This window comes from Osmia bicornis, chromosome 1, assembly GCF_907164935.1.
Source record: "Osmia bicornis bicornis chromosome 1, iOsmBic2.1, whole genome shotgun sequence".
Lineage (NCBI taxonomy): Eukaryota > Metazoa > Arthropoda > Insecta > Hymenoptera > Megachilidae > Osmia > Osmia bicornis.
In genome coordinates, this window is record NC_060216.1 from 4884229 (window position 1) to 4906431 (window position 22203).

General features: G+C 36.2%; 4 protein-coding genes across 4 annotated transcripts; 3 read left to right on the forward strand and 1 right to left on the reverse strand.

Annotated features, from left to right (window-relative positions):
• The first annotated feature begins 407 nt into the window (after positions 1 to 407).
• Positions 408 to 4533, forward strand: LOC114881495 (RING finger protein 10). The gene is made up of 12 exons (XM_029198306.2): positions 408 to 842; positions 1205 to 1383; positions 1461 to 1687; positions 1763 to 1853; positions 1920 to 2104; positions 2443 to 2635; positions 2702 to 2836; positions 2921 to 3146; positions 3211 to 3462; positions 3540 to 3714; positions 3805 to 4127; positions 4202 to 4533. The coding sequence occupies exons 1-12, from the start codon at positions 773 to 775 to the stop codon at positions 4285 to 4287; spliced, it is 2142 nt and encodes a 713-aa protein (XP_029054139.1). The 5' UTR covers positions 408 to 772; the 3' UTR covers positions 4288 to 4533.
• Positions 4534 to 4668: 135 nt separating this feature from the next.
• Positions 4669 to 7847, reverse strand: LOC114881496 (heat shock 70 kDa protein cognate 4). Its single transcript, XM_029198307.1, has 3 exons — positions 7740 to 7847; positions 7411 to 7625; positions 4669 to 6792 (listed from the first exon to the last, which is right to left on the reverse strand). The coding sequence occupies exons 2-3, from the start codon at positions 7613 to 7615 to the stop codon at positions 5042 to 5044; spliced, it is 1956 nt and encodes a 651-aa protein (XP_029054140.1). The 5' UTR covers positions 7616 to 7625; positions 7740 to 7847; the 3' UTR covers positions 4669 to 5041.
• Positions 7848 to 10955: 3108 nt separating this feature from the next.
• Positions 10956 to 13380, forward strand: LOC114881497 (malectin-A). Its single transcript, XM_029198308.2, has 5 exons — positions 10956 to 11247; positions 11329 to 11816; positions 11883 to 12065; positions 12151 to 12208; positions 12281 to 13380. Exons 2-5 carry the CDS (start codon positions 11460 to 11462, stop codon positions 12487 to 12489), a joined length of 807 nt encoding a protein of 268 aa, XP_029054141.1. The 5' UTR covers positions 10956 to 11247; positions 11329 to 11459; the 3' UTR covers positions 12490 to 13380.
• Positions 13381 to 20009: 6629 nt separating this feature from the next.
• Positions 20010 to 22167, forward strand: LOC114881185 (fatty acid-binding protein 12-like). The gene is made up of 3 exons (XM_029197889.2): positions 20010 to 21053; positions 21813 to 21917; positions 22036 to 22167. Exons 1-3 carry the CDS (start codon positions 20811 to 20813, stop codon positions 22090 to 22092), a joined length of 405 nt encoding a protein of 134 aa, XP_029053722.1. The 5' UTR covers positions 20010 to 20810; the 3' UTR covers positions 22093 to 22167.
• Positions 22168 to 22203: the final 36 nt, after the last annotated feature.

Sequence of the window (22203 nt, forward strand, 5' to 3'; positions counted from 1 at the left end):
TTTCTTTACCAGAAACTACAATTTCATTGTAGTTAAATTGAGAAAAGAAATCAGATATTTGAATTTTTTTATCTTGTCATTATCAAACATGTGATGTAACATATAGCGACATCTTCCACAGATATTTTGAAGTCGCATGCTCGTTAGGGATATGCCTTAAATTGTTTTCATTCATTGTTTAAAATAATTAAATTAGTTTTCAGCATCTATTATTGTTTTGAATCAATTAACGCAGGTAATGTTAAACAACAGAAACTGGTCACATTTTAACTACCTAAAAATGTTCCATTGGAACAAGGTATATTTCATTATATCAGTTATATATATATTTAATATATATCTATATCAGTAAGAAATACTTGAAAGCGGCGTTAAAAATACCGCATTATCATTTTAAGTGTCCAACTCACTAGAGTAGTGACTTGCCGTGTGTTACTTCCGGTTGCGCAAATCATTAGTTCGTCGCCATCATAGCGACGAGATCGCGACCGCTTTGGCCGCAGAGCCAGGAAACCGAGGGTAATCGTCGTTTACGGCGAAAACGGAGGCAGAGCTTCTGCTCTGGTAGAGAAGTATCCGTGGACATCGTTCTACCGTCAGATTGACTGTGGATCATCGACAATTCGAGGATCTGTTTTTCCATCTTTGACGATAACGAAACATGGCTTATTGAAGAAGATGAAGGGCCTGCAGAAATATACTGTTTCTCCATACGGAGGAAACCGTAGCCTCAACCACTCTGGAAATCAGCACGAACGTATTCGTGCCAGAAATGGAAAAAAACGCGAAATATACGCAGTCCTCCGCAAAGGGGGTGTCTGCTGATGCTAAGAAAAATCAAGGTGCGTTGTGTGAATGTTGATCGTCGCGATAACGACGTCATCATTTCGCTGACGTCTTAAATGCGCACCTTATGCAAAAAACCAATTTTTATTTCTTACAGCATTTATTTCATATTCTGATGCTTTCATTTTTCTTAAAAATTTTATGTATGTATTCAATTTTTTAATTATGTCATTTATCCTTGATAAGGTTTGTATAGATACGAGTCGAACTATAGTGATACGTAAAATGTTTTACATTAGCGCGAGGTCATTCCTCAAGTTGAAAGTCATTAAACATGCTTCTGTAAAATAAATGATACCATTTTTTTACTTTTTCTTTCTATGCATTTATTAAAATTAAAAAATGATTACTTGTGCAGATATTACAAACAACAAACTTTTTCCAAGGACCTCGAAACGACGTGAACCAACTGGTGCTAGCAGTTACTCGAGATTTGAACAACCAAAGAAATACAATGTGCAACAAAAAGGAAAAAGTTTTGATAAGAGACCAAAACCTAAAGGACAATATCATGGCAGTTCAAAGGAGGATACCAAGGTTAATGCTTCTGCTCGATTAAATTAATATTAATTGTTTGCATTAAATGTGACTTGAAGATTTAAAATGTATCGTAGGTAGTGGAAACAGATATAGCTGAGCCAGGCTCAGTAGTGGTCCAAGGAAGTAAAAAGCAGAACTTGAATTATCTGCTGAATTTTCATTATGAACCACGCGAGATGCAAAGTGGTTCAGGTGGATGGAGTCACGGAAAATCAGTGAAGGGTTACTCTCGCAACAGTAATAGATGGCTTCCACCAGTACAGCGACATAAATATAACAAAGAACAATTTCTGCAAGCCAGGTTTTTAAATAAAATATACTTAATAAAGTTTATAAATTGAAAACTTGTTCAAAATTATATGTTATTGTTTTTTAGCTGCCAGTTTGTTGTAACTGCAAATAGGAATTATTCATTGCATCTGATCGATCCTGACGTACTAGTTGATTGGAAACTAGTCGAACAAATTGTAAGTTACAAGTGTAATTGATAAAGATTTTTCAAATTAATTTATAATGTACTTTTTATGTTTTAGAAAATTCATAGCTCCGAGAACTTATCATGCCCAATATGTTTATACTCACCGGTCGCGGGAAAGATGACACGTTGCGGTCATGTTTTCTGCTGGTCTTGTATTCTTCATTATTTGTCGCTTTCTGATAAATCCTGGCGTAAATGCCCTATTTGTTACGAATCTATTCAAAAATCTGATTTAAAAAGGTAATTGATTTTAATAATGCAAAAATAAATTGTACAGTACCGAGTGTGGTTAGAGTGCCGAGGTTCCTAAACCTTTCCTCCAAACTTCCGCCCTTCTTCGTAGGTGGTCCCGAGGAAAATGACGATGTAGAAGAGTCCCTACAAATATATTTCTTAATTACATATTAAGTTCTATAATATTTAATAATTGAAAATTTTTTTTTTATTAATGTCAAAATTAAGGTTTTGAGAACTTCTGCTCCTCCTGTAACGTCATTTTTCTCAAGAAAGCCCTCTCTGCTCGATACTATACATACATTTTTATGCGATAGATGTTAATATTCATTTTTTGATCGTAGTGTCACAGAAGTTCCTCAGAGCACATTAAATTTAGGAGATATCATTACTTTACGTTTGATGCGTCGTGAAAAAGGATCACTGCTCGCAGTGCCCGTTGGATCTGTAGCTCAAAGCCCAACAAATTTTTTCCCACTTTCAGAAACTATTAGCAGTCGGGTGTATTCAAAACTACTCCTTGCAAACACAGAAGATGTAAGTACATACATACTGAAATTCTGTGATATAAAAGAATTGATATTTATAATTGTAATTATTCAGGTCATGAACATCATTGAATGTGAACGTGTTCAATTAAAAGTTGAATTGTTAGATAATCCTGATTCACCAGAAAATTGTTACATCGAACAAGCCCTTGATGAGCTTTCAAAAAGAGAAGAAGAATTGTTGCAAAAGGTAATGTTAATGAAAATATAACATCTTGATTCCCAATCTGTTTTGTAGATTGAATTTTTTTGTAGATAAAAACGTTCTTTACAGGTAAAACCGGAACCCGAAGGCGCTTGTGTGGATACAAATGTAACAGAACAAGCAGAGAGCAATGACATTGATAAACAACAGAAATCGCAAAGTTGTGAAGAAACGAATGATTTAACAAAGAAGAATGCAAAAAGTATGGTTGAAGAATCAACAAAACCTGCAGAAAGTTTACTTAACAGTGTTCAATCTACATCAGGGATACAAAAGTTCTTTTATTTTTATCAAGGTATGTAATTAAATAATATTTGATTTATTTCTTTATTCTAGGTACTAAATGTATTTGATTTTAGCCGAGGATGGACAACATTTATATCTGCACGCAATGAACGTAAAGATGCTAGAAATGCAATATGGAAGTCTCGAGAACTGTCCTCACGAAATAACGGGGAAACTCTTGGAAAAAGAAGCAGGAAGTCTCACCGAAGACCTGAGACGTAGGCTGAGATATTTATCTCATTTGCCATTAACTTGCCAGTTCGAAGTAGCCGAAATCGAATTGAGACCACCAATTGTGTCAGAGGAAGTCCTGGCTTCATTCCAAGGCAATTACTTCTTACAAACAATAAATATTTAAATTCTTATTGAAATATTATTCAATTTATTGTAATTAATTTTATAGGTCAGTTAGCATTAAGACATAAACGCAGGCAACAACAAGAACGCGAGGAAAGGAAAAGAGAGAGGAAAATCACAGAGGAAGAAAACAAACGAATGGGAAAATATCCAACACCTATTGTACACATTGATTCACAGCGGCATTTTCCTCAATGGCAGCCAGAATTGTTGTTCGCGGAGTATGTATATTTCCTAGAAAAAAATTGGGTTAATAATACTTGCAATGTAATTTAGAGAAGTGAAACTTAAATATATTTATTTATTTGCAGGGAAAGCGTTTCATCACCGCCAGAATCTACGGCTTCCAGTGTAGCTAGCAGTCCATCTTCGAGTACATTTGACGAAATTATTGCATGCAGTCAAACTACAGCCACACAAGAACAGGGACCATCGTTTGCAGAAATGTTACGAAACACCGGTACACGTTTAAAGTCGCATGCTGCATGGCCATCGGTTAACTCCACCCGCGGGAAATCAAATTCTGGTCAGTCGTGTTCGAGAGAAACTGAGGACGAAGATTACACCTCAGCACCGTCACACAGCCGAAGTTTCGGCGATGCTTTAGCAGCTGCTTTAGAACAAACAAAGCTAGGTTAGTTTTACAGTGGCAAACTTTTAAAAATTTTAGAACCAAACGGAATCTTATTTATTTTATTTTAATTTTAGGAACAAAGAACGGCGGAGGTGGGAGAAAGAAGAAGAAAGGCAAATCAACCTTATTATTTGCAAATACTATGGCACATATGTCTTAATTTTTTTTTTCCTAATAATGCTTGCACTTTATGTTCTTATTTTCGAGTTTCGCAATTGAGTTGTTTATCACGTTGTTTCCGATATATGTTAGAAAATTTGTCAAGTCCTAGTACAAAACGTAAATATTATATAATGGTGTATTATTCAGCTACCGAATTCTTATCATTGTATTATTAATTACTAAATATTATTTTCTGTAGCATTGGGCCCGTTGTGCTTGCAAATAAAATTTTATTTCATGGAAAGTTTTCTAATATTGATTGTCGAACCTTTCTACAATTTTAATTACAATTTCTAATGAATGGATAATTGAATTTATCTCAAAATTAGTAAAATCTATTCAATTTGCATTAAAGATGGAGAAATATATTAGACAATGGTATGTTTCAAGGGATTGTTTTATTTTTTCGAAGTTCTCGAACATAGAAAATCAACAGCAGATCTTGTACCCAAAAAATCTCATTCGCATATAAGTACAACAATTAAAGTTATATTTTTCACATATTCCAATCAGTAGAAAATAATTTAACAAAACATATTATTCTCCTAGTTTACCTGGGAAGTAAAGTAAATAAATTGTTTATTTTTATATTATTAACATAGAAAAATGACATCTAAAAAAGAATAAGTTAAATTATACTGAGGAACAAAAGACCGTAGCTGTAATAATTCTATGTTCTTCAATCCTCGCCGTTTTCGCCTTGCATGAAATCGATAGATCATGGAGAAGGCAGTGGCAAGCGAGAACACATTTTAGTCGACTTCCTCGATGGTAGGTCCAGATGCGCCACCACCAGGAGCACCGCCACCTGGAGCAGCACCACCTGCACCTGGGAAGCCACCAGGCATTCCACCGGGCATACCGCCAGTTCCTTGATACAACTTCGTGACAATAGGGTTGCAAATAGCTTCCAATTCTTTCTGCTTGTGTTCGTATTCTTCTTTATCAGCCAGCTGATTGGCGTCCAGCCACTTGATAATGTCGTTGCATTTGTCCAACACAACCTGTTTGTCACTAGCGCTGATCTTATCCTTCAGCTTCTCATCTTCCACTGTACTCTTCATGTTGAAGCAGTAAGACTCGAGACTATTCTTAGCAGCGATTGTTTCCTTTTGCTTTTCATCTTCGCTACGATACTTCTCAGCTTCGTTGACCATCCTTTCAATGTCTTCCTTACTGAGACGGCCCTTGTCATTGGTGATGGTGATTTTGTTCTCCTTACCGGTCGATTTGTCCACTGCCGAGACGTTCAGGATACCGTTCGCATCAATGTCAAATGTGACTTCGATTTGAGGAACTCCCCGGGGAGCTGGTGGAATACCACTGAGCTCGAATTTACCTAACAGGTTGTTGTCTTTCGTCATTGCACGCTCTCCTTCATATACTTGGATCAATACACCTGGTTGGTTATCAGCGTATGTGGTGAAGGTTTGCGTTTGTTTGGTTGGAATGGTTGTATTTCTCTTGATGAGGGCGGTCATGACACCACCAGCAGTTTCGATACCAAGAGACAAAGGTGTAACGTCGAGAAGCAAAAGATCTTGTACTTCCTCGGATTTGTCACCGTGCAGAATTGCAGCTTGCACGGCGGCTCCGTAAGCCACAGCCTCGTCAGGGTTAATGGATTTGTTCAGCTCCTTTCCGTTGAAGAAATCTTGAAGCAGTTTCTGAATCTTTGGGATACGTGTTGATCCACCAACCAATACGATGTCGTGAATTTGAGCTTTATCCATCTTAGCATCGCGCAGTGATTTCTCCACTGGCTCTAACGTTCCTCTGAATAGATCAGCGCAGAGCTCTTCGAAACGAGCCCTGGTGATCGAAGTATAGAAATCGATTCCCTCATAGAGCGAATCGATCTCGATGCTAGCTTGAGTGGACGAAGACAAGGTGCGTTTCGCACGTTCGCAAGCCGTTCTTAGACGACGAAGGGCACGCTTGTTCGAGGTGAGGTCTTTTTTGTATTTCCGTTTGAATTCCAGAACGAAATGATTCACCATTCGGTTGTCGAAGTCTTCGCCGCCAAGATGAGTGTCTCCTGCTGTAGACTTGACCTCGAAAATGCCATCCTCGATGGTCAGGATAGAGACATCGAAGGTGCCACCGCCAAGATCAAAGATTAGGACGTTGCGCTCATTGGTGGTTTTCTTATCCAAGCCATAAGCAATGGCAGCAGCGGTGGGCTCGTTGATGATACGTAAAACGTTCAAGCCCGAGATGGTACCAGCGTCCTTGGTTGCCTGACGCTGCGAGTCGTTGAAGTAGGCAGGTACAGTGATCACAGCATTGGTGACGGTCTTCCCGAGGTACGCCTCAGCAGTTTCCTTCATTTTTACCAGGACCATTGAACTCACTTCTTCAGGGAAGAAAGTCTTCGCCTCTCCTTTGTAATGTACTTGAATCTTAGGCTTGCCACCATCGTTTATTACGGTGAACGGCCAATGTTTCATATCGGCTTGAACTGTGGGGTCTTCGAAACGACGTCCAATAAGGCGTTTCGCATCTAAAAAATTAACAAAAATGGTTTAGTTATATTCAATAGAGAATTATTAAAACAATAATTTTAATTTCCCTATGCTACACTGTATTTCAATGAAGTAATAAAATTTGCGTTTAAAAAATAATCCTTAATTCTTAACCAAAGAAGATGATAGAAATTGAGGATAAAAATGGAATTTAGTTCGAAGCTTTGTATCGTATGTTGATAACATGATAAGGCACTAAAAAGGCGTCCTCTAGCAATTGTGACCTTAACCTGTACTGCCTCGTGCGCGTGCTTCGACCTAACATATATATGTACTTATATGTATATAGAACAGCATTATATTGACCTTCCTGCCATCTACCATGTTTAAAAATTTTCCACGCCCATTTACAAATCTCCGAAATATTTTAAAATTTTTTATAAAACCCCAATTTAAAAATCATAAAACTACATATAAAATGCAAGTCAACGGAATTCTGTTAAATAATGCGAATAAAATACGTGTTCAAATGTTCATTAAAAAATTTAATCAAATTTATTACGAACCTCTAAAATCAATAATTCTATTTATTTGCAAAAAAGAAACTAATACTATAACACGAAAAAATCAGCTATGAATATTTCTAAGATATTTACCGAAGATGGTGTTGTTGGGGTTCATGGCGACTTGATTTTTGGCAGCATCACCGATTAACCGTTCGGTGTCTGTAAATGCAACATAGCTGGGTGTTGTACGATTTCCTTGATCGTTGGCGATGATTTCCACCTTTCCATGCTGGAATACTCCAACGCAGGAGTAAGTGGTGCCGAGATCAATACCAACTGCGGGTGCTTTGGCCATCTTTGCTTTTCTGTAAAAATATGAAAGATTATTAAATTTCTGCACATAATATCCGAGTGAAATTTGTCATTAACGATGATGCATAGAATATAATTAGAGCTGACGCAAACGGCCGGTCACACACCTTTCTTTGTTCGCTTGAAAAATTCGCTTTGAAGGACAGTGAAGAAGTTCTTCGTTCACGATTCGCAACGTTAGTGAAGAGTTGGCTCTCGCGGTCCCATATATATTACATTCCTAGAGGACGCTTCTGGAATGTTCTTCCCGCTCAGCCACTTTACGTTGGCCAATCAGAGTGCAGAATCGACCAATTCTTCGCGCTCATTGGTCACGTGGCACGAACTACGTACATCAACGGTACAATTTTACACAGTTATCGATCGATGCAACTCTGCTCAATACATAGCTGATATTTAAAAATTTTACTCTTTTTGTTCGGGAAAAAATGCTTTAGATTTTTAGAAATATTTCTTCAATGACCAAATGCTTCGTTAAAATCATTTTGAAAAATGATTTCCTGCTGGAATGGCTGATGATACGGAAGTAGAGTACGAGGAAAGTTAGCGAAATATCTAGTATCTAGTAGCTAATTCTAGAAGGTAAGCGACCACTCATACAAGCAAACTTGTAGTTTACCATCCATGCATGGTTATAGATCGCTTAGATTTCAAGGTCTCATAATTCTTCCAACCTTTATGGATTACAAGTTCATTTTTTCAGTTTGGAGTTTTCACGTGTGTGAGGCCATTATTCCACCAGGGTAATGCTGTCGAAAAGAATATTTACTTAATGCTAAATGCTTATGAAATTAGTATTAATCATGATGCTGTATCATCAGAAGTATGACGAACATTTTTAATAAAATATAGGATTTCGCTAAATAAATATTTGTACAATTTTTGAAAACGTACAATTTTACAGATTATAGCCAAACAAAAAGCAAATAGACTAGGTAACTGTGGTTTTACTTATAATTTCCTTTTATATCGCAACACTACAATCGTAAACTTGAACTTCATCATTAAATGGTAATGAATATCGTATGATACAAAGGTTAACTAGACATAGAATATGTTTACGAATTCAATTTTTGTTTGCTATTTACATTATAATACTCCTTCGTGGTCAAATTAAAACGTACAGTTTTGCTACAAATGTTAGGATGGTCCTTGAGAGATTGGATGACAAAGTATCAAAGGAAAAATTCGTTGATTTCCATTAATACAAGTTCCTTGAGGCCTGCATCGTGTGTATGGCGAGCACACACACGTGCTCACCATTTGTGACGCATGAAATGTGTATATAAACTGTTCGTTCTTCAAATAACTTGAAAACATCGTGAATTAACCCGTAAGTGGTATGATAGGACCACAGAATCCCATAAAAATGTACAAAAATTTATAAGTAAATCAAAAAAATGAGAAAAAGTAGGATTATAGGTTATACATATTTAAAAACTGATCAAGTCAAATTTAAAAAAAAAGTAAAAGATGCTAAGGTCTTATAAACCCCACTTAATAAGTTACGGATTAATTAGTCACTGATTTTAACAACCATATGTCTATTTTATAATATTTATATAGAAATCGTTCTTTATACAATGTATTTATTATCTTGATTTCAATATCGATTCAATAAAGCAAGTATACAACAAGATAAACACGATATATTTCATCGTTTTATCAGTCGGAAAGACTCGTTGAATTTTGCGAAAAATAATTATTCTAGGACGCAGCCTATGCGGCAAAACATAGTGCTTGTAATCGATGACGGCAAGCGTTGCAGTAGAGTTCGCGAGCTATGTAGAAACTTCCAGTACAGTCTCGTACAGTCATACCACATCCGTTCAATACCCCATTATGTGTATGTACGTGTTCGTTCAAAACACTTCTACTCGTGCTTTATCACTTTTTAAACCGAATTTATGCTGTCTTAATGCAGATTTCATATTGCAGGCTCATATATGTATATCTGTATTATTCTATGTAAATGTGGTCGATATGAATTTTGCTTGAAATAACATGCCCTGCTTACTAATCGAAGGCCCTATCTTGGCTACCATGTATGTTCACAGCAAAGGCAAGATCGATTATGTTTTCTTTACAGAAGAATTTAAAATAAGTACTTAGAATACTTCTTTTTTCTTCAATGACTTCTGTTTATTTATATAAACAGTTAAATAATATTCAATGTAACATTCTTAGTTTCTCTTTACAAAGAAGAATAATTACACTTTTGTTTGATGTAATCAATCATGAAATCAGTTTCCTAGAATACACGTAGGATGATATTATTTGAACGACACGTGTTAGAGGCGTATCGTAATAAACACTTTTTTTAGACATTCGAGTTTCTATATATAATTATACATACATATATTCTAACATAGTTATTAATTGCTACTAATCAAACGTTAGAAATTTTTAAACATTTTGGTAAAAGTTTCTGAAATAAAATTTTGCTATTATCAAAATTGTAATATCAATCTTTATTATGGGAGCGGAATTAGATGTCTGTCATTTGCTTTTGTAGTGTCAGCATGAGTTCTAAAAATCTGAGCATGCTTCAGCATTTATACAATATTCTTCGATTAATATTTAAATCTTCGAAAGATCACGCTGTTTCTACCGTATTCGTTGTAAGGCTTCTAAAGAAAAGGAGACAGCACTGGCAGGTGTGCAACTTTAGCAGTCTTCTGATCGTTGTCAAGGTATACACTTATGTATGTGCGTGTGTTTGTGCATCACGTTGCAAAGCACCATTCGGGATATCCGTCTATTGATAAAAAACTCCCCATTTTATCGTTACTAGCAAACGTATTGCGCAGTAGTTTCTTTTAACAGCTAGAACAAATATTGGAAGTACCTCATATGTTTATAAACAACCTATGTATGAATTTTTTACAGGCTTTTCTTATGTTTATTCACGTTTAGCGAATAGTTTATCTTTAATAATACTCTGCAACTAAAAATTATATGGTATATATAAATTAATTTTAAAATAGAACAATTTTGAACATAATAGCTATGTTTACAAAGTTTCATTGAAGAAAACAAGTACAAGAGAAATGTACGTTTATTTTCGTTTTCCTTCAAAAAGCTGATTGCTTGAAATAAGTGACCTCAAATAAATGTAGCACTGATCCAAGAAGGATAAGTTTACTTTGAAGAAAGATGCATTGTGTTATAAAAACATATACGTATATATTTCAATTATTTGTTTAGTTTAGTAATTTTTTATGTAATAAGTATTTTATTGTATAAAATAATAAAACACATATTTCAATTTACCGCAGTCGGTAACAAAATGATTAAAAGCTGCTCCTATGTTGCCCATATAGAATTCATAAAACTTTGTAGCAAACTATGATTATATTAGATGTTAAATACTAAATAATCTATGTTTGATTAAATGAATTATAGTTTAATTCAAGTTATAGCTTTTAAGAATAACTTTTTATCTGTTTGAAACCGTACTCTATATAGCCTGCATTAAAGGTGGTTTCTTATGTTCTCACCTAACCTGATAAATTCAGTGGCCACGTATTAATAAACGTGGCTATTGGTGACATACATATGGTTTAAGGCATGTAATTCGCTGTAAAACGGTGCGGCGATTTGTTGACAAAAGAGGTAAAGTGTAATACCTTTAATCTCATTCGACACGGAATTAAATTCAATGAATAACATGAAGGTTTCTTTATATGTATTTAGCATCGACATGTTGTCAGCTTTAAATGCTTCTGTATTTTAACCTGTAATCTAACTTGCCGGCTGGAAACAATTTAGCAAGTTATGAACTTGATCACTTCCAAAAAATTGAGCATTACTGTACAATAAGAAAAATGATTACAGCATGGGAAGTATACTTTTTGACAGTATCAACATTGCTGCTTGCTTGTTGCGTACAAAATCTTCAGAGTCTGGAAGTAATATACGCAATAAATGCTGGAGGAGAAGCACACACTGACAGTTATGGAATTCGCTATGCTAGAGATCCTTTATATGGTAAAGTTGGAACAGCATCTGATTATGGCAAGCAGTTAATTATTGGACGTGTGAATGCTATCGATCAGATATTGTATCAGACCGAGCGATATCATCATAGCACTTTTGGCTATGATATTCCAATTAATGAAGATGGAGATTATGTTATGATATTAAAGTTCTGTGAAGTTTATTTCAACTCTCCTAACATGAAGGTAAGATCTTACAATATTTTTAGCTTTGTATTAAACTATGTTGAAATTAATTTAATATTTTTTTAGGTATTTGATGTGGTATTGAATGGAGATCATACTGTTGTTACTGACTTAGATATTTTTGAAAGAGTTGGTCGTGGTATAGCACACGATGAATATGTTCCATTTAAAGTACAAGCTGGAAAATTAATATACAATGATGAAGAGTCTGACATCCTAGCAGGAAAAATCAGAGTGGAATTTATAAAAGTATTTATAACAATTACTTTTATCTATGTTACACAAGATTACTGATTCAATTATATTTTAAATATATTTAATTAATTCGTTGTAGGGCTACAGAGATAACCCAAAAATAAATGCTATTGCTGTTGTGAAAGGAAGTATAGAAGGTATAAAGATTTTTATATGTTTAAAAAAGCAAAGTTAGATATGATTTTACAATTGATCTTAATAATTTTCAGATATACCACAGTTAGGTCCAATTCCTCAAGAACCAGAAGAGTACCACAATATACAAGAAGACGAAGAAGAGTCTACTGTTCGTAGTCGACACACGAGTGGCCCCAGAACTCCGGATCCTTATTCGATTGACGATTCTTCAGTAATGTTACCAGTTTTTGTAGCTATTGGGGCATTTATTCCTTTACTATTTTGCCTATGTAAACTGTAGGCAATGTAATTCTGTGCACATAAATACCTTGTACTTAAGAATAATAGTGTTCTAATCATCTTAGGTGAAAATTAGCGCATGAGAAGCTGCCTATGTTGATTCTGTACATAGAAAGAACATTTTTGTTTTTAAGCTGAGTCATTGCACTTCATTAAAGCTGTTTATTATTACTTTAACGAAATAAACATATCTATATATGTTTTTGTACAATGAACTACTAAAGTTAAGGATGAACTAGAGACTTAGAAAAGGTGGGGATTTGTGCAGTCACGACTTTTGTTGCGGATTTAATGTGTTCATTCACGAGTTATTTAATTTTTAACAGTAGGATCAAATTAGGAATTAGCGCAAAGGTTTGCACAGATCTTAGTCATCTTTTCTTCTACAACTTGATTCCAAGTATTGTAAATATGTTGCAAGCACATATTTATTATGTTTAAAGAAAACTGGCAACTACATAGGAAATTATATCGAATTTTAACACTGGAACAACTGAATCCGTCGAAACGACGTGATTTCAGATTTCTTATATTAAATAACAAAAATGATTAAGGTGTTTTTTAAGAAGAGTAATTATGTAATTCTAATTTATTTTCCATCCTGTACGTCCAACTCCAGTTGTTCTAGTGTTAAGTGTTATGTAATTATTTTGCCATACGCACATGTAATAATGTTATAACTGAATTTTATAATTTAAAAGTCCTAGAAAATGTACGAAATCACTATCTTAATTATGTTATCAATCATTTTTATGTGAAAAGTTTATATATCTTTATATTCAGTACATTGTAATTAGGCGAAAATGGGAATGAATCCAATAGTCCGTCAGATACCAAAGTGATTTCAATCTTTCGCAAATAAGACCGAAGTAAAGCTGTTATTATTGTCCTATAATGTTGTTTATTATCTCCTCTAATCCATACTCTTATTTAAATAAGAATTACGAAAATTAGTATCGTATCTGCGATAACGTCCAACGGTCATAAATGCGTCATTTAAAGCGAGACAAAATTATCCGCTAAGTTTTACATTTTTAAGTGGCTTAAGATTTATGCATTAATCGTAACAACGCGACGCAATCTGCGTGAAGTCTCATTGATGTGTGAAAAAAGACTGCCACGTAAGCTGTCGTTTAACGCCTAACATCATTAACAATGTCTTTATAAGATTAGCACGTTAAACCGTAGCTACACTCGCGTTTAATATTAAATGATGCATTAACTATCACATTAAGTATTACATTAGACGCAGAAATGGCTCCAGCATTAAAATTACAAACGAGAATTCTAAACTAAATTTAATTTTTCCCGCTGATTGTATAGCAGCGCCGACCGAACTGCGCGGTCCATCCTATAAAAGGGGCTCAAAACTTCCCCGTTTGGGAGCTGTTTCAGGTCATAACTCCGTTATTAATGCATTTACGAAAAGATTTCAAAGCAGAAAGATAAATGGCTCGAGAGCGTTACATCTGTAGGCCCTTTTTTTAAGTACGAACAGTGCATGTGCAATTAACAATTGCATCATTTTTTCAAACGAAAATGCATATTTATTGTGGCACAGATCGATTCCTCCGTTCATTCCTACGTAAAAAAAGTATTAGGGTGCGGTGGTAAAAAATACATATCTCCACCACTTTCATGTTCTCCTGCTACCAGCAGGGTCTACAGATACAAAAGACTGAACATATGCCTTTGTTTTCGAGGGGTCTCGTTTGGCCGCCGTTTTTCGATGGGCAATATAGGGGGGTACCCCCCCCTGTTCCGAACGCCATCTCTGGGTTACGCCCGAGTAAAGACAGAATGTAATGTAATGTAATTTAAGGGGTCTCAGACACCCCCAGACGAGATTAGGTTTGCTTGCAGACCTAAATTCTTTTCGAACTGTAAATTCCCTTACTCTGCCTTTCTAAAAATCGGGCCACCTTTTCGCATATTCCTTAATCCTGATATCAGGAATAAATTTCGAACCGTAAATTCCCCTACTCTGCCGTTTTCAAAATCGGACCACCTCTTCGCATATTCTGTGATCCCGATACTTTCCCCTACGCTGCCTTCCTAAAAATCGTGCCAGCTCTTTGTATATTCTGTGATCCTGATATCAGGAGTAAATTTCGAATGGTGAATTTCCCTATTTTGCCTTCCTAAGAATGGTGCCACTTCTTCGCATATTCTATGATCAGTCAAGTCTCTGGCGTAGGTAACAATGTTGCAATGTAAGGAATGCAGAGATATAAAGGATGCCGATATTTAAGGAATGCAGAGATATGAGAGATATAGGGTTGAGCCCTGTGAGACTCAACGTAGCTGCCGCAGCCAGCTACCTTTACTCGAATCACTGGCTGTAAATAAATACATAAGATTAATAATCTTGCTCCCCTACCTAGGGCAGTGTCAGATTCCTACTGACTAACACTCCACGGCGACCGACACTGGCGCTGTCGTTTTAATGTTGCGAACCTCGCCTGTATGTATGTGTGCAATATCGTGTGAATTTAGCTGCAGGCTTGTAATCGCAAGTGTTGAATGAAATGTAATATGGCGACGATGCCATAATAGTATGACTGCAGCATGTCTGCATTATGTTATATCAATGCTCATAAATTAGGAACCAAAATTCAAAGGAATAAACAAACAATAGATAAGACATTGTAAAACTTTCAACACGGGTGATCGTGCTGGGAGAGCACGCGTGCACGGAATCGTTCTCGAGTCTTGGCGGAGCACCACCATCTTCCGCTCGCCCAAGGGTGGACCGAAGCCAGGGAGAGGGACCGCCTCCGTACAGGGATGGGCCCCACCACCATTGGACCAGGGATGATCCTGAGGGAGGATTCAGGATCCAGCGAGGAGGGGATGGCAGCCAACATCGATCGAAGATCTTCACTGCCAAGCTCAGAACGACTCAAAGCTTCAACCCGTCTTGATTCAATTTCTGGAAAGAATAAAGTCAAAAATAAACAAATTCAAACTCCATTTATTCTTAAACGCAAAGTGTGTTTTATTAAAACCCGCGCCGCGAGCAGAGCGCTTCAGTGCTCCACGGGCACCTTACCCACGTTATTAATATCCAAAAATCCCTAGATAACTAAATCCACTCGCAACACTAAATTACTCGACTAAACTGTAGTGTCCATACACTAAACTACTTACTCACCACTTGACTAAATTACTAGCCGTGTCTGAACCAGCCTTAAAGGAGGGCTCCGGGATCTTTTGTATATTATTCCGGAGCCCTCCACGTTTGGTACACAAGTGCCCATCTTATAGAAGGTCTAAATTGAGACCTCTCCCAACTACCTACCCTGTGGCTAACACCGGGGATCGCAGCCGGTACTTACCTGCTTCTTCTCGGGCCGTGTGCAAAGGTCCCGGAGCCCCCACTCCTGACGCCAGCGGCCCTATCAGTTTAGGTGATGAAGCTGTCATATGTAGTGTTGAGAAAAGGGCTGGATCAACCTCCCCTTGCTGTTTCGCTTGTTGGTGTAACATGGCAAGGCTAAGCTTGAGACACAGACTGACAATGAGTAATGGGGGTATAATCTCCAATATTAAAGCAATCTGCTATTACCATCAACGTGTATTAGACTGTTGCAGTGCGAAGTATTTTACATTTTTATACCATACTGTACCATAATGGTTTATCCAGGATAGGAATAAGATCAACCTTTTTTTGATAAAATCCCTCCCCCCCCCCCCGAATGGAGCTTTCTAAGGCCGCGTTCAGACTATGAAACTTTGGCGTGAAACTTTCCGTGAAACTTCGGGTCCAAATTTTTGTGTTTCTGGCCGTGCCTGTACCAGGTATGCCGCCTGAAAAAGAAAATGGTTTTCTCTTGTAGAAATACCAACTTCCGTATTTTTTATCAGATCTTTGCGGAAGCGACGTCAATCGTTTCCTTATGTTTTTGCAATCAAAATGAAACCAAACGCGACATAAGTTGGACAATAATTAACCAAGTTACGTGCAAAATCTAAATGCATAGTTAAAAGCCAATTTTGTTAAAACTAGTCCGGTTTACGTGATATGAGGTATCATTTTAGTCGGGAGAACACTAGCAATCCATTGGTACCACTTTCATACCGATGCGATGAAAAATAAAGAATTTGATGTTTTGAAAAATTAATGCGGTCAGTCGGTTTGACCTTAGGCCGCCGAGCGCCTACCTGGGGCTTGTACCCGATATGTCATGCGAAAAAGAAAATGGTTGTTTTCTCTTGTCGCCTAGCATTTACCAGCAGCACAGAAAATTGCAAAGGAAAGGAAGATGGGCTCTGCTGGTTAAATTCTCACAGGGCTCGCCCATTTTTAAATACAACCGTTGTTCCAGTGAAACATAGAGTAAATAGATAAACCATTTTCTTTTTCGCACGACATACCGAGTGCAGGCCCCAGGTAGGCGTTCGGCGGCCTAAGGTCGAACCGACCGACCGCATTAATTTTTTAAAACATCAAATTCTTTATTTTTCATCGCATCGGTATGAAAGTGGTACCAATGGATTGCTGGTGTTCTCCCGATTAAAACGATACCTCGTATCACGTAAACCGGACTACTTTTAACGAAATTGGCTTTTAACTATGCATTTAGATTTTTCACGTAACTTGGTTAATTATTGTCCAACTTATGTCGCGTTTGGTTTCATTTTGATCGTAAAAACATAAAGAATCGATTGACGTCGCTTCCGCAAAGATCTAATAAAAAATACGGAAGTTGGTATTTCTACAAGAGAAAACCATTTTCTTTTTCGGGCAGCATACCTGGTACAGGCATGGCCAGAAACACAAAAATTCGGATCCGAAGTTTCACGGAAAGTTTCACACCAAAGTTTCATAGTCTGAACGCGGCCTAAGGGCTTCAGTCCCTCCTCTGCCCAACGAACTTTTTGACAATCAAAGGGCAGGGCTGCGGCCCTGCCGGCGCCACCGACGAGGAACTGTCGGTGGCAGTCTCTCGTCGGTGCCGGCGCATACTTTAGAATCTCATTTCTGTCCTTCATATTTCTCACTCATCCCACCTTTCGCATTACAAATACTCCTATTTTACATTCTTCTATATTTTTAAAACATTTTCCTTATCAATACCCTTATACTCTAATTTTAATCATTCTTATACACTTTTGTACTAGGATAGAGCAGATGGGGTTCGTTCTCAAGGCACAAATTCAAAACCTCTTGAAAACAAAGGCATGTCTAGTCTTGTTGGATCTGTAGTCACTGCTACCAGGAGCTAGTTTCGAAACACCAACCGCTAGATGGCAGCTGTTAGATTATCGAGGGGAACTACCAAAGTGTAACGAATCCTTTTTGAATAAATTAGATTTGTAAAAAATAATTGTGTGTGTGTAATAACAAATAAACGCGTGTAAATTTCGAATGCGGTAAGACAGTAAATGTACATACTGGATAAAAAACATAACTTAAATTCTATCAAAGTTGCAGCGTATATAATTAATTATTAATAAATGCAATGATTATAGCACAGCTGTAATAGTTATTCAAAAAGAGACAAATTATCATTAAAAAAGAAAAAGGAAATTTGGAACTATGGATTTGAATCGCGGACCTTTAAACTGCGAATCATGTTTTTTTTTTTTTAAGCGGAGCTAACCATTTGTATGTGTGAGTTTGTCATACTTCAGAATGTAAGGAGTTACTAACTTTAATTGTTAATATCTTTTAAACAATTAGCTGTCTGCCCTCAAACTGGGGTATAGGTGTATTCAGCTCGACGAGCTCTACTAGGTGGCAAAGTTTCATTAATAAATGAGTAATCATTAATCATAATATTATCTTTTGATAAAAATGCAGACTTCTATGCGTTTAACTTACAGCTGTTAAACTTGACAGTAATTTTGAATATATTTCTAAATTTCATTTCACGTAGCCTTTGCTTTTTTTCTTTTAATGATTTGTAAAAGAAATCCTGTTCATAAATCTTTGGTCTTATACCGGCTTATACAGAATTTTTGATCTATCCTATTCCACAGACAGTGTCCTAGCTAAAAAGTTTTTTGAATCCATAATATTTTTACGGAAATATTCGGGCCGGTTATATTGAATGGGTCATCCTGTATACCATAAACCCACCTCAGGATGCGGTTGATGATCGATCGTGTGATTTGCACCGATGAACAGAAGAAAGCACTTACAACAAGTTCAATTGACCGTTGAGTACTGCGAAAGGTAGTAAGTGCATGCGTTGTGTGTACATACACTGGCCGACTGTGGCCTGTTCTTTAATGGGAATAAGCTCATTCATCCCATATGAAACGGAAGATCACGTGACCTCCGATCGTCTAGGCCTTTGATGTATGGTCATCACTGACAATTAGCTGTCAATTCAAGGCCGTGCTTATGTCTACGAAACCCCGAGCCCTAAGTCTCGAGTGGCAATCATCCCTCAAGAAGAAAGAGAAAACTGATCCCTGATCGTTGATAAATTCTATCACCGTTCCTTTCAACAATCCCTGGATTTTCCTTACTAAAATTTATTCATAATTTGACAGAGATAAATGAATGGTACAAAAAATCAAGTGACATTGACGGTGTAAATTTAGAACCAAAATTTACATCTATATACATTGCGCAACAGATATGCAAATGCTGTTTTCTTTCATCGCTAAAAGTTAATGTAAAACATCTTGAAACGTTTCGTTACAGCTAACAGGTACGATAAAATTTTGCACCGGCCTAATCGATAAGACAGATAAAACTGATGTGTAACAAAGTTCACTACGATAATTCGATATGATCGCGATTAGCATGATTATGATCATCAAGGTCAGCTGCTTATTACAAACATGTTGGTTCCTATCTAAAGTTTCTATCGGATAGAAGTAGGCTTATTAAAAAATGATCTTTGGAATCACAATTTTGGAATCGATAAAGATATCGCGATAAGCTTTTTGAGAAATAAATATGTCCACTAATTATTAGTATTAAATTTTAAACTGAGTCAAAAATTATATAATATTTATGTATAAAAAGAAAGATAAAAATTATTTATGTCTTCATGTACTATTTCTATAAAACAAAACCTGAGAAATTATTCATAAAAAATATCCGAAAATTATGATTACCTCATAAATTCATATTTAACGGCTTTTGTACTGTAAGCCGTGAAATTTTCATTTTTCAAAATACAATTTATCTATGGAATAGTAAAAATGTCATGTTCTGAAATATGCTTACGAGAAAAGTGCATTAGAATCGGTGCACCGATGCAATAAATAACTCGACGAGTGCATTGAATGTAGCTCAGCAACGCAGGCCATGGTTGACGATTAAGCGCGCGCGTTGACTTGAATTCATATACATACCAATACTCGCCTCTCCTACGCGCTTTATTAAAATCACAGACATCACGTTATTGTGGGGAATAAACTAACTGGAATAAAGTGCACGTTGATTCATAATCGGTCCTTTAAGGTTATCTGAAAAAATCACTTTATTTTGTCCAACCACCAATTCACCATTTAAAGTTATACAATAATGATCACACGAAATCGGGTTCGATCATTAATTATTACAAAATGTGTATGAAAAGATATCCGGGTCGATCCTTTCAAAATTTGAGAGAAAGAATGAAGTACCGGCTTGCTTCCGTCTTTCTCCGTTCCATACAATCTAAATCATCAATCACAACTCGTTGGTCCAATTTGCTAATGTGCAACGTTAATTGTCTAGTTAAAGTAGTTATTTGAATTAGAATTACAATCGACATATCGTGTAACGAGCATGCTTTTTTATGGGGGTTCGATGGAGCAGCAAATGTATGGGGTTCCACGTTACGTGTCAATGACAAGTCATTTTCGCTTTACGACGAAATACTGACTAACCACATTTATCATCTCTTCAAATTCGGGAATCTGAATACACAAACATGACTTGGTACTTCTTTGAAAGAAGTACTCATTCGATTAAATATGTAGATAATTCCTATTCCCTACCGATTACGATGGAAAATATAACCTACAATTCGTAAAATCAATCGTTTTTAAATTCAAATTTTCTTCTTACAGTAATCTAGCATTTTACAGGTGGACTAAAGAAGCGAGACGTAAAATGATAAAGCGAAATCGTGGCACCGTTGACCAGCCGGCCGGTTGACGATAATCCGTTCGACACTTGTTCGGACCGATCATAGATTGTTCGATACGGGTGTGTGAACACATACACATACTCGTATTACGCACAAGTACTCCCCGATGATCTTATAAAAGCCGCTGCATACTCGGGGACCAGTAACTTGCCGTTAGCAACAGCTACATTAAACGTGTCGAATTTTGTTCATTCGTGTGCACAGAAGAATACCTAACTCGAAGATGGTGCAGATCGTAGGAAAGTACCAACACGTCTCCAACGAGAACTTCGAAGAGTTTTTGAAAGCCTCTGGCCATCCCGATCTGGCTGGACCAATACTACAATCGAAACCAGTCGTTGAAATCACGAACAACGGTGATCAATGGAATATCGTTGTTATGTCTGATAGCAAGAGTAGCACGTCTTCGTTCAAACTGAACGAACCGTTCGAGGAGAAATTACCCGCTTTCGATCGCAAATTCCAGGTTAGTTTAACGTTCGCTAAATGAAATTTGAAATTCGCGCGGTTTTTATAAGGATAACCTAAGGAGTGGTCCTTTCTGATTTCAATAACATTTGTTGGGATAATATATCGGTATTTAAAATAAATGTATTTGTAATCTCTACTACAGATATCCAAGTAATTTTAAGAAAAGAAAAAATTAAATTCAAATTTTTTGTCGTGCATTATCATTTATCATCCCCCAAATTAATTTGAAATTTACTAAGGTTTTCCTTATTACCGATTTTAGATAAAATTGTTTCTCGATCATGATTTTATAGTTGGTTGTAGTTCGGTCATTGAACTCGAGGGGCTGATTATAGTGGTAGCCCCAAGGGCAATTGACTTCATTTTGCCTGCAGTATATTGTAATTTATAGCATAGTAAGCTGAACATTCGAATATCGAATAATGTTAAATTTGTTAACTCACCATCTCAAATGATTTTTCATCTACATTTGTTGCAGACAAAATTAATTTATGTATGTTTATTTTTTTATTACAAATGCAGAAAGGAAATCATTTTCCTTTCAAAAATCAGCCGGTTAACAGATCAGTGATAAGATACTTTGATAATTTTTGGGTGTAAGCCTTCTGTGATAATCAGTCATGTATTTTAAGTTTGAAAATTTTGGAAATTAAAATTTGAACTTTGAAATCTTCTTTTATGATGGTAATCTCCTTCTGTTGATAATCTTGTTAACTGTGGAGCGGTAATTGAAATTTGTATTACTTGTTTGTAGAGTGTAGCTGTGTTGGAAGGCAACGCTTTCAAAGTGACAACAGATGCCGGTGATGGCACCAAAATTATACGCGTCTACGAATTCACCGACTCTGGAATGAAAGTTGTAAGTACAATTAATAAAAAAATTGGATTAAGAGTTGTAAAATTATTTTAGTATCTTCATGAACTTCTACCAGAACTAAATTTTGAAAATTATTAATCTAATGATTTTTATTTTTCAGCACTTGTCTACGACTAAAAACGACATCAAGGCAGTACGTACATACAAGAGGCTTTAAACATGAAGGCAATTAGATAAACAATTAGCATCTTCTTCCTATATTAATTAAAAATAAAAATCTTTTTTACAACTACAGCTAATCTTTTTATTTTTCATTATCATCGTTTAT

What these genes read in the sequence shown, in the direction of transcription:
- LOC114881495 (XM_029198306.2), top strand. Translation starts at nt 773, where the DNA reads ATGGAAAAAAACGCGAAATATACGCAGTCCTCCGCAAAGGGGGTGTCT. An exon ending in TGATGCTAAGAAAAATCAAG is followed by an intron (nt 843 to 1,204) that starts GTGCGTTGTGTG and finishes TTACTTGTGCAG; the next exon opens with ATATTACAAACAACAAACTT. An exon ending in AAGAAGAATTGTTGCAAAAG is followed by an intron (nt 2,837 to 2,920) that starts GTAATGTTAATG and finishes CGTTCTTTACAG; the next exon opens with GTAAAACCGGAACCCGAAGG.
- LOC114881496 (XM_029198307.1), bottom strand. Translation starts at nt 7,615, where the DNA reads ATGGCCAAAGCACCCGCAGTTGGTATTGATCTCGGCACCACTTACTCC. An exon ending in CCCCAACAACACCATCTTCG is followed by an intron (nt 6,793 to 7,410) that starts GTAAATATCTTA and finishes TTAATTTTTTAG; the next exon opens with ATGCGAAACGCCTTATTGGA.
- LOC114881497 (XM_029198308.2), top strand. Translation starts at nt 11,460, where the DNA reads ATGATTACAGCATGGGAAGTATACTTTTTGACAGTATCAACATTGCTG. An exon ending in TCAACTCTCCTAACATGAAG is followed by an intron (nt 11,817 to 11,882) that starts GTAAGATCTTAC and finishes ATATTTTTTTAG; the next exon opens with GTATTTGATGTGGTATTGAA. An exon ending in TGTGAAAGGAAGTATAGAAG is followed by an intron (nt 12,209 to 12,280) that starts GTATAAAGATTT and finishes AATAATTTTCAG; the next exon opens with ATATACCACAGTTAGGTCCA.
- LOC114881185 (XM_029197889.2), top strand. Translation starts at nt 20,811, where the DNA reads ATGGTGCAGATCGTAGGAAAGTACCAACACGTCTCCAACGAGAACTTC. An exon ending in CTTTCGATCGCAAATTCCAG is followed by an intron (nt 21,054 to 21,812) that starts GTTAGTTTAACG and finishes ACTTGTTTGTAG; the next exon opens with AGTGTAGCTGTGTTGGAAGG. An exon ending in CCGACTCTGGAATGAAAGTT is followed by an intron (nt 21,918 to 22,035) that starts GTAAGTACAATT and finishes TTTATTTTTCAG; the next exon opens with CACTTGTCTACGACTAAAAA.